Source organism: Macaca thibetana, chromosome 11 (assembly GCF_024542745.1).
Source record: "Macaca thibetana thibetana isolate TM-01 chromosome 11, ASM2454274v1, whole genome shotgun sequence".
Classification (NCBI taxonomy): domain Eukaryota; kingdom Metazoa; phylum Chordata; class Mammalia; order Primates; family Cercopithecidae; genus Macaca; species Macaca thibetana.
Genome location: NC_065588.1, coordinates 552329 through 563735, shown reverse-complemented (window position 1 = coordinate 563735; position 11407 = coordinate 552329). Strand labels below are relative to the sequence as shown.

Here is an 11407-nt window from a genome sequence, read left to right as displayed (position 1 = left end):
TCTGGCTTTATATCTAGCCTTCTCCACCCAGGGCAGCCATAGCTTTTCTCAGCTAAAACCACCAGCCTCCGTCAATCTTCCGAACAGAAAACGCCTAGTCTGTTACACGGTGGGCTGCTCAGACAGGAACAATGTCTTCTTCCTGAGTAAACCACAGTGCAGAGAAGGCCGTCCCCACACGGCAGGCACCACACTTGTTGTAAGGGTGGAGGGTGGTGTAGGAGGGTCCTTGGCACACTCACCTGGGCCCCTCAGCCCAATCCTTTACATCCGTGAAGAGCAACAGGAAAAGACAAGCACTTATGTTTTTTCTAAGAAGTTGCTGTATTTAATGCTTCCCCTCCCACCATCCCACACCCTCCCCTACCCAAGACATTTCTCTAGAAAGTAGGGGCCTTGCCCGGCCCTTCCTCTTAAGGCAGATGGTGTGGAGGTAACAAACATCAAATGCAAGGCACTGGCCCAGGGTGCAGGGGTGGAGGGCAGGGTAGTAGGCTGGGCTGGCTCCTGGCCGTTGGAAGTGAAGCAGGCGGGCAGTTTGGGCTGGTTCCAGCCTTCCAGTGCAATGCCCGAGGACAAGAGTGGTCCCAGAAAGAAACTGGCAGCCCCACTGGCCAACTGCAGCCCTAGCCTATGCCCCGTGATCCTTCTCCAGCAGCCAGTCGGCCTCAGCAGGGCACAGAAAACGCCACAGCCCAGGGAGCAGGTATGGCCTTCCTAAGCCACAACCTGTAACTCAAAAGTCTTGGTCCTTCATGATTCCTTAAAGGAGGCAGGGATTCTCCCCGATCCCCAAAGGGTTCTCCACGGGCTCCATTCTCCCATTGCCAGACTCGAGCTCTCGGGGAATGCAGAGCCCGCTGGGCAGACCCTGCAGCTCCAGTGCTGTGGTTTGAACTGCCACAGCCTGGAGCGGGGGCTCCGTGGCCTGGTGGTCTGGGCCCCGCCACCCCTCCCCAAGCCCTGTGCTCACCTCCCTAAACAGACTCTGGAGTTCAAGATCCAGCGTCCGATGCACCATGGACAAATTCACAGCAGTGGCGGAGGCAGCAGCAGCAACAGGAAAACCCCCAGCCACAAAAGCACCGGGGGTTATTAGTGCAAGAGAAGTACAAGGTCACCAGGTGACAGAAAGGGTGGCATCGGCTAAAAAGGCCAAGGGCTATTTTCCCTGAAACCGCCCCACCCTTCAGTTCCTCCTGCCCCCACTCCTCTCCCTGCTTCCAGGGGATATCTCAGGGCAGTGTCCTCACCTCCCCAAACCTCTCATCCTGCACCCTTCTCATCCTGCACCCTTCTCATCCTGCGCCCTTCTCAGCCTGTGCCCTTCTCATCCTGCACCCTGGTCCCTGCTCCAGGGTTTCACCCCCATACACCCTTTCCTCTTCTTCCACGCAAGGCCGGGGGGCCAGGGCTCTCCCTGCAGAAGGGCAGGTCTGCAGCGGAGCTGGACTGTGAGGCTCATGGCTTCCACTTCCCTTTTCATCCCTTTCTGTCCAGCCCCCACCCGCTTCTGGTCTAAGGAAATTGACAGATTATGTCCCCATCCTCTTTACCTCGTCTCCACGTCCTCTCTGGAGGCCTCACCCACAGGCAGGCCGGGAGGAGAAAGGGCGTCTCTCCCCTGCCTTCGTCACCTGCCTGTTCTGCAGGCCTGAATGTCCAGTGCCAGGGAATGGCAAGCCCATTGCCCACCAGCTCCCCACCTCCCAATGCCCAAGCGCCAGAAACAGCCCGTTCTGTGCTTCTGGTCTGAAGTGAGCCATCCGGAGAAGGTTAATGCCCTAATCAGTGGCCAGCTGTTTGGTGGCTACTGGGAGATGTGTGTCTCTGGAAGGCACGAGCCCAGGGTGGAGCAGAGAACTGCCCCATGTGGGACCAGCCCCGCAGCCAGGGACAATGCCCAAGGGACTTAGGAGTGGGTGGGAGGTCTGCATGTGGGGACAGTCCCTCAGTGGCAGCCTCACCCCCGCTCTGGACAGCAGTTTTGATTTTGTTTTAAAAATCCCCGCCCCCCAATAAAATACGTCCACTAGAAGAGTGTCTGGTGGTCAGCGCTTGGTGTGAGGAGCGCTTGGTGTGAGGAGCGCTTGGTGTGAGGAGCGCTTGGTGTGAGGAGCGCTTGGTGTGAGGAGCGCTTGGTGGATACGGGCGTGCACCTTCATGGATAAGGATGGTGTCACTCAGCCAGATCTCTCCTTCCTGACCGGTCCTTCTCAGGAGCCGTCCTCATTCTCAACTGAGCAGGTGGCCCCTCCTGGCCTCTCTCTCAAATTCCTCCCTCCTGAAGGCCCAGGAAGCAGAGACAGGAGCCCTGGAACCTGCCTCTGTGAGGGGACAGCTCCAGGTGGAGTGGGCTGTCAGCTTCGAGGCCTCTTGGGGACCAGCCGTCGCCCCACTCCCCATCCCCGAACAGCAGCAGGGCCCTGGGGAGCTGCTGCCAATCCAGGAGCAGGGAGTGCTGGGCCCAGCAGACACCCTCCGGCTACAGCATCTTCATCTGGCGGCGGCTCCACATGCCTCGCTTGGAATGGAAGTGATGGAAGAAATTCCTGAGGGAGAGACGCTCCACTTCCAGGCCGGCTTGGAGGATCCTGGAGGAGGAGGAGCCGGATGAGCCAACAGAAGCACAGGAGGCACCGGGGGGCCCCTCCACCTCTACCACAGACCCTTTGCTCGCTCCCCACGGGGCAGGGAAGGCAGGTGCAGTGGAAGGGTGTGGGCTTTGAAGCCAGGTGGCCTGGGTTTGGATCCAGCTGCATGGCTGGGTAAGTCATGCCTTCTTTCAGAGCCTGTCTGCTCATCTCCGGGAGGAGGATGATTATCACATACGTGTAATGAGAGGATAACGTGTGATAGAGAATTCTATCGTTACAGTGGACATACTATATACACATCAGAGATGGTGAAGACGAGAAGGATGGATGCTGAGGGCTCAGCACAGCTCCTGGCACACTCTGAGTGCCCCACAACTGGCGCCTCCAGGGGACACGTCGCAGACGGAGGGAGGCAGGGCTGCACCGGGACATCGCCCAGGCCCTCCCCATGCCTCTTCTGCATGCGCGGCCTGCACGGTGTTCCTCCCACAGGGAGGCCTGCACTTCTGGCAGGGCCGAGAGTGGCCGACCTGGATTCCTGAGCCTCCAAACAGGCAGGAGGTTCAGGGCTGTACGGGAGCCGTGCATCGCAGCAAAAGCCCAGCACAAACATCAAGGTGGAGGTGACTGCTGGGCCTGGCTTCCCAAATCAAGGCTTCCAGCTGCCTTGGGGGCTCCTTTGATCTAAGACCCTTTTTATGAGATCCCAGTTATCTAAGTTCCTTTAACTTCCCCCTTTTCACCTCAAATTATCTTAGTTTGTCACCCTCCTTTTCTTTCTTCCCTCAACGGGAAAAAAACAATAGACCTAGTTTTCAAGCCTCGAACACTTTAGTGAGTGAGATTTGGGGCAAGTTATCAGCTTCTCTTCAAGACTCAGTCTTGTCATCTGGAAAACGGAGATCATGATGCCCACCTCACTGAGATCTGGGGAGAAATAAACAAGGTAACGGATGTGGATGGCCTGCCAAGTGTAGGGACCTGGTACCTGGTGGATGCATTTTGTCCTGCCTCTTGAGAAGAAGTGAGCGCCTTCGTGTCAAGGTTCTGCCCCTAGTGCTCCTGACCTCGCCCTGTCCACCTCCTGTAGACGCTGTTCCAGCACTTAGAGCCTTCTGAAGGGTACCCTCCCTTCTCCTTTACTCCCTCCTCAAAGGCTCAGACCTCAAGGTGGCATCCTCTCTCTGCCCCTTCTCTTGGCAGCACATTTCTTGAAAAAGGAACCTCACACAGAATGGCCTCCGCCTCCTCACCACCCATGGCCCGGTGTCCCCGCCCAATCTTGCTCTCCTTGTCCACCTGCCAAGGCAGCAGCTTGTACTCTGTTCTCCTCTGAGGCTTTTCATCTCATGGACCCTTTCCTCCTGCTCCAAACCCCCAGGTCCCTTGGTGTCTCATGACTCGGCACCTCCTGGATATCCTCTTGCCCTTTAGTGGTCTCCACTGTCTCTTCTGCTGGCCCCAAGGTCTTTCCTGACCTTTGCCAGGTCTGCTTATCCCACAACTCTGGGCTCCCCGCTCGGCAGCTGAGGCAGGTGCACCCCCCTCGGGCCGGGGAGGACGCAGTCTCTCCCACAGTGCCCTGCCTGGTGCTGAGAACATGACGGTTTACGTCTACACTCCATATACCTGCGACACAGTGTACCGGGCATGTTAACTTTCACACCAACCCTGTGACACAGACAGAGGGCGAATCACACCCCTCTAATAGAGAAACTGAGTCCCAGCGAGGCCAGCGATTTGAGGGCGTCCTCCGAGTTCACTGCTCTTTACCACACACTGGGACTCCGCAGCCGAGGGGGACGGCCAGGCTGCTGTAGCCTGGCTGCCTGCCTAGAGCACCTGAAGGGACAGAATTCCCAGGCCTCGTGGATGCCCTCCTCTTCCCAGTCACCTGTCCAGCAGCTCCCAGTCTTCCCCGCCCCAGCGGTCTCGGAACTCCTTGGTGTTCATGCCCCCAATCCTGTCCAGGTCAGACTTGTAGATGCCAAGCAGCCCGAACCCATTCACCTCCCAGTAGCCTGTGGACAGAAGGAGCTTCGGGTGAGATGAGCCAGAGGCAGGAGGAGGAAGGAAAGGGGCTTCCAGGCCTAGAGCGTCTTCTGAAAGTCAGAGGCTGGGGGCGAGGGAGGCTGAAAACCGTCTTAGCTGAACAAGTACTTCGCCTGTTTTGGAGGAAAGCCCCCTAACTAAGGTTCAGGGCTCAGCAGTGATTCCAGGCTGTGCCCACGGGCTGACGACGGCCCCACAAAGGGATCGGACAGTGGCAGCCACTGAAGACACAGCTGTGTGTCCGTTTACCTGCCCATTTCCCTTTCCACGGGCAGGGAGCCTACCTTTCCATCTTTGGATCCTCACAGGGCACAGCATCTGGCACACAGCAGTGCTTAGTACATGTGTGATGAATGAACGAAGGAGAAGACGAGGCAGGAGGTGTGCACTGCTGCACCTGCTGTGTGGCTGTCAGCTCAGCCCAAGGGGACCCTGTCTGGTGAGTTTTCCAGGGGAGTGAAGGCCACAGGAGGGCAGGGTGGGGCAGGGGAGGAGGATGCTGACGCTCATAGATAGGACTGCTCCCAGCTCTGGAGTTAAGAGCCAAGATCGGACAAGTCTTTCCTCCCTCCCCAGTCTGAGCAGGGCTCACCCTCAGGCCACTGGGGGGTGGCCCCACAATGCAGCCTCATCACCATGGGGGCAAAGGCCATCTTTCCCTCCACGCAGTGCTTCCGAATGGCATCGATGACTCCAGCTGGGAAGTGGATGTGGAGGTCACAGAGGAAGATGATGCTGTGTGGGTCCTGGGGACAGATGTGGGCAGGGTCAGCAGACCCTGCAGACCAGAGCTAGGAGGTCAGGCCACGCTCTAGGAGAAGCCTCGGAGTCTTCCCTATTGAAGTGATTCACAAACTCCCACAAAACCAACTGCTGGGCAGAGATCCACAGTGCTGAACATCGGAGCATAGTTCTTAACCATCAGAGCGAATTCTGACTCCTCCCCACTCTTTACGGGCTCCAGGGACCCTGGACAACTGGGCAAATGCTCCACTGTGCTCTGCTGATCCCACCCCGGCACTGGCCTGCAGCATAGCAGAGAGGCCCTCCTGTGTCCTCACTCCGGTGCTCCCTGAGGGGCTCACCACCCCATACACCCCAAATGTCTCTCTACCTCTTAACCAGCCTTTAATTCCATCTTGCAAGCCCCATCCGGGCCCTTTACCTTCACGAGGTCTATGCCAGCCTGAAGTCCAGCTGAGCGTTCGAAGTTTCCACTTAGCTTCACGTACTGGTAGCTGCAGGAAGGGGAGAGAGGGCTGAGTGTCAGGACTTAGCTGTGGTGGTCCCCCGGAGGAAGCTGGCAGGCACAGAATAGAGATGATGTGTGCTCCCGAGAAGGGATTCTGGGCAGATGAGCCCTCTGGGAAAAGTTAGAGCTAGGAATGAGGAAGGCTGGGCAGGACTCCTGGCTCTCCCCCGGACCCAGCAGCCCTAGGACTTTAGGACAGACGCGGCCCAGCCACCCCCTGGCTGGCGTCCCCCTCACCTCCGCAGCTTGGACCTCTTCAGTGCCGTCTCCACATCCATGTCCTCGCTGCTATAGTCAGTGACGATGACGTTGAAGTGTGGGTCGCCGGTGACCTGGAACAGGTTTTCCATGTCTGTGATGAATTGCTGTACCCAGCGTGCCTGGTTCTTCACTACCCCAGGGGGTCAGGCAGGAGAGAGAAACACAGACAAGGCAAAGATGAGCGGCTGAGGCCTCCACTCCCAGTTCCCACGTGAGTCAGGAGGGCCCGTCGGACCTCGGCTGAGGGGACAGTGCAACTCTGCAAAACCATTAGCAACGCAGCACAGACACACGAGGCAGAGGGAGTGCTCACCGGTTAAGGGGGCCTCTGCATCCTGCTCCCCACGCACCCTCCTCCCAGGCACGGGGGCCCACGAGGCGGCCTTGGCTGAGGCTCGTCATCAGGAGCCCTGCCATGTTCTACTAGTGAAACCGTTACCTGTCCTATCCCCATCGTGCTATCTCCATTGTTACACCCCTGCCTGTTGTGTGTTCCTCCTTCTCATATAAAACCCTGCTAATCACTTCATTAAGTACCTCCCTGTCTTACTTCCCCAGACCAACGATCATCCCCCGTGCCAGCAACCCCAGTCATCACCCCCAACCCTGAAAGCCCGTGTGAAAGAGCGAGCGCTGGCCTATGAGGCAGGGTTTGTTTTTAGCGCCAACATTTCCTAGCCACATAACCTTAAACTAGTGACTTTCCTGTTGTGAGCCTCAGTTTCCTCAACCATAAGGTGCTCTTTCTCAGAATGATGCCTATGGGATCAACTCAGCGAAAGCAGATGTGGGCGCTCCCGACAGTGCTAGGACCCCTTCCCTGAGAATGCCGAGGCTCGGCGCGAGGCTCACCAGGCACAACGAAGTGGACGACGGCTCGGTGATTCCAGGAGAAACCCTGGGGCCAGCACAGCTTGGGTTCTTGGGCCCGGGTATTCAGGACCTGTCTCCGACGGCTGTGTGGGTCCCAGACCAGGCCTTGCAGGTTCCGGGCCTCGGCCTCCTCGCCACCAGCTGGGCTGATGCCCTGCCAGCCTCGCGCAGACACATACTCCGAGATCCGCACCACACGCTGGCCTTGTTCCAACAGTTCAAGCTCCAAGAGGTAGCGGCCGCCACGTAGCTGGTCCTGACGCTTCTCCACGTTCACAATACGCTGTAGCTGGTACCTCCTACGGCAGAAAGCGTGGGGAGGTTGAGTAACTCCTTTCCACACTGTGAGGGTAGCATATTGTGTCAGAAGCCTGCAAGACTAATTGTCGGGAGACCCTGGTTTTTGTCCCAGCTTTGCCACTGGTTGGCTGTAGGGCCTCAGGCGAGATTCGCAGTCTCTCTGGGGTTCGCTGCCTCGGTCTTTAAAAACGTACCTACTGAACTGTGATGATCTCGAAGGTCTCTCACAGCTCCCAGATTCTAAGCACATGAGGTGAGTAAGAGGGGTCACACTGAAGAGGTTCCTTGAGAAACCTCCATAAAAATGGTCGCATCAACATTCCATAAGACAAAAGGAGTTACAAGATAAATGTCAATTGGTTGGCTCTAAATCATTAGTCAGTAGAGAAATAAAAATCAAAACCACAAGGTGATACCATTTCACACTCATCAGGATGGCTATCTAAAACAAAACACGATGCCGGGCGCGGTGGCTCACACCTGTAATCCCAGCACTTTGGGAGGCCGAGGCGGGCGGATCACAAGGTCAGGAGATCGAGACCATCCTGGCTAACACGGTGAAACCCCGTCTCTACTAAAAATACAAAAAACTAGCCGGACGTGGTGGCGGCGCCTGTAGTCCCGGCTACTCGGGAGGCTGAGGCAGGAGAATGGCGGGAACCCGGGAGGCGGAGCTTGCAGTGAGCTGAGATCGCGCCACTGCACTCCAGCCTGGGTGGCAGAGAGAGACTCCATTTCAAAAAAATATATAAATAAATAAAAATAAAAATAAAAAATAAATAAAACCAATGAAATGAAAAGAAACAAGTGTTGATAAGGACGTAGGAAACCTGGAATCTTCATACACTGCTGATGTGAAATGATGCAGTGGTTCCGAAAAGCAGAGTGGCAGTTCCTCAACATGCTAAACAGAGTCACCGTATGACCCAGAACTTCTGCTCCTAGATATATACCCAAGATAACCGAAAGTATGTTCACATAAAAGCTTATGCATGAATGTTCATTGCAGTGTTTTATTTGCAATAGTCAAAAAGTAGAAACAACCCAAATGTCCTTCAATTGATGGATGGAAACACAAAACGTCGTCTATCCACACAATAGCATATTACTCAGCAATACAGAGGAATCAAGCATTCTATACATTCTACAACATGAAGGAAACTTTTGCTAAGTGAACTTTCGCTAAGCACAAAAAGCCAAATATAAAGGCCACATATAATATGGTTCTATTTGTATAAAATGTCCAGAATAGGAAAATCCATAGAGCTAGAAAGGAAAGTAGTTATTGCCAGATACTACTGGGGGTAAGAGGAGGAATGGGAAGTAACCGCTAACATATACGGTTTCTTTTTTTTTTTTTTTTTTTTTTTTTTTTTTTGAGACAGGGTCTTGCTCTGTCACCCAGGCTGGAGTGCAATGGTGCGATCTCAGTTCACTGCAACCTCCACCTCCCGGGTTCAAGGGATTCTCCTGCCTCAGCCTCCCACATAGCTAGGGATACAGGTGTGTACCACCGTGCCCGGCTAATTTTTGTATTTTTAGTAGAGACGGGGTTTCACTATGTTGGTCAAGCTGGTCTCAAACTCCTGACCTCAAGTGATCTGCCCGCCTTGGCCTCCCAAAGTGCTGGGATTACAGGCGTGAGCCACTGTTTAGTTTCTTTCAAAGGTGACGAAAATGTTCTGGAATTTGGCAATGGTGACGGCTGCACAACACGGTAAACACACTTTTAAAACCACTGAAAGGTACGTCCTAGAATGGTGATTTTAACGGTATATAAATTTTATCGTAAAACATGTTGATTGGTTGAATGAATGGGTGCAGGAATGAAAAACAAAGAACTCCAGTCAGGCATCATGCCCTAGCCCTTCCAGCCCACATGCAGGGTCTTGCATTTTTTTAGTCTTTGTGTTGCCTGTTTGTCTATTTGCCAACTCTTTCCTTGGAGGAGGGGATCTCATCGACCAAGTCCTTGCAGTCCTCAACACATGTCCTGGGCCAGGCACGCAGGACTTCAGACCCTTGCCTAAGGGTGGGACAGAGACCTGCCTGGTCAAGACCCTCTCCAGGGACAGGGGCCCCGGGCACTTGTCCTTCCCAGGAACCTGAGTTGGGGGTGAAGCTCCAGCTGTTTCTGCAGCGGGGGGACCCTCTAGCCGCCCCTAGGCCCCTGCCTTCCAGGCCAGCTGGCCCCAGGAGAGCCCTTTACCTTACCCCCGGCTCCTCTGGTTGAGCTTCTTCAAGAAGACCCGCGTGACCTCAAGAGCTTCCTGCTCCGGAAGCAGCAGGTTGCCAGACGTGTTACAGTTCAGATCAATCCAGTCAGTCCTCAGGGCTTGGAAGTCAAGATTCCGGGCACTGAAGGTCTGGTCCCAGTTTACTACCGGGTCAAACACAGGTACGTACTCGAACACCTCACTCATATCCTCTTCCTCTTCCTCTTCTTCCCCCTCTTCCTCTCCCTCTACTTGTCCTTCCGGGCCTGCGGCTGCCACCACTTCCTCCTCCCCGTGCCAGCCCCTGCCGGGGGCCGGAGACCGTATCCTGTCACCCCATCTCTGCTCCGCGATGTACGACTCCACCTGGTTCAGCCACTGAGACTGCTCCAGAGTCTTCCTGGGGCCATCACCAGCGGGCTTGGGCCGGGGCCCCCGAATCGGAGGCGGGTTCTTCGCAGGGTGCCCAGGAGGCCACGTGTCTCGGCTGGGCTCAAGGCTGTGTTTCTGCTTCCTCTTCTCTGGCTGCCGCGCTGGAATGTCGCTGGTCCTCCCTGGGAAGGACGCTGTGGAGTTCCGTTTGGAGAGGGGGGCCGGCAGGCCGTCCCGAGGCTGAGCCAGGAGTTTCCGCAGGCTTCGGAGGTGGTAGTCGGTGACATCTTGCTCCGGGGTGGAGGCAGGTGTCCGTCTTCCCTCGAGCATCCCGGCATTCTGGTCGTTGGAGGCAGGGGTCTCCTCAGCCGCTTCTCCATACTGGGCCTCTTCTAGGCTTTCCTCAAGACCTGCTGTTAATAACAACCATTCCTCAGGTCAGGAGTTTCCAACCCTTTCCAAACAAGACATACAAGACAGAGGATGATCATACGTGTGATGCACCATGGGGCTCCAGACTGGGGTTGAATCCAGGCTCTAATCTACCACTTACTGTGTGACCCTGGGCAAGGTACTCAACTTCAACTAAACCCAGTTTCTTCATCTGCACAAAGGGAATAATACTGCGTCTCCCATGGGTGTGTGAAGACTGAGTGAGATAAACAGCATCACGTGCTCGGCAGGTGCACAGGCTTGGCAGGTGCACAGCACCTGAGGGACCCAACAGATGGTTCCAACCATGCCCTAATCCCCCAAAAAAGGCCCCAGAAGACAGTGCTTCTCTATATCAGAGCCTCCCAAATGGTGCGCCAGGGACAGTGATCCCCTCCAGCAGTCCAAGGAACCTCCCCCGGGCTCTCACTCTCCTCCAGCCGACCCCAGCATGCTGCTAAAAATAGTGTCATTTTCCACATGGGCCTGGATACGGAAGAGGCAAGAGTCATGCTCTCCACTCCCTTGGGCATGAAGGGAGAGGTCATGGGATTTGGATCTTGAGCTCCTCAGGGGCGGGGCTGGCATGGTCCAAACTTCCCCTGGAAACAGACCATGGTCGCCCCTCTCAGTCTGACCTGGAAGCCTCAGCTCTCACTCTGTACCTGGCTGCTCCGGTCCCTGCTTCTCAGGCTGGTCAATCTTGATGTACTCCTGAAAGCCGAACCTGCAGGAGGAAGGGAGGTGTGCACTGGCACCAGGTGCTCTGCGGGCTCAGCCCTGGCTCCGCTGGAAGTCTCAGCAGGAGTCTGACGTTTTGCCCCAGACTAGAGTGGAGGAAGGAGGCTGGGTGAGTGGTGTGTGTGTGTGTGTAGGAAGGAGGCTGGATGAGTGGTGTGTGTGTGTAGGAAGGAGGTTGGGTGAGTGGTGTGTGTGTGTGTGTAGGAAGGAGGCTGGGTGAGTGGTGTGTGTGTGTGTAGGAAGGAGGCTGGGTGAGTGGTGTGTGTGTAGGAAGGAGGCTGGGTGAGCAGTGTGTGTGTGTAGGAAGGAGG

At 55.7% G+C, this 11407-nt stretch overlaps 1 protein-coding gene across 3 annotated transcripts in view; it reads right to left on the bottom strand.

The window, feature by feature from the left end:
- Positions 1-305: 305 nt before the first annotated feature.
- B4GALNT3 (beta-1,4-N-acetyl-galactosaminyltransferase 3) overlaps positions 306-11407 on the bottom strand; it is a 108144-nt gene continuing 97042 nt past the window's right edge. Inside the window, exons 13-20 of one of the 3 annotated variants that reach the window (XM_050747048.1) lie at positions 11021-11082; positions 9550-10333; positions 7015-7334; positions 6139-6292; positions 5815-5887; positions 5242-5395; positions 4492-4618; positions 306-2594 (exon numbers count right to left, since the gene is read on the bottom strand). In XM_050747048.1, the coding sequence (XP_050603005.1) occupies positions 2486-2594; positions 4492-4618; positions 5242-5395; positions 5815-5887; positions 6139-6292; positions 7015-7334; positions 9550-10333; positions 11021-11082 (1783 nt within the window). In that variant the 3' untranslated portion in view covers positions 306-2485. Of the gene's footprint in view, positions 2595-4491; positions 4619-5241; positions 5396-5814; positions 5888-6138; positions 6293-7014; positions 7335-9549; positions 10337-11013; positions 11083-11407 lie in introns of all 3 variants that reach the window. The other 2 variants (XM_050747051.1, XM_050747050.1) reach the window with 2 other exon arrangements.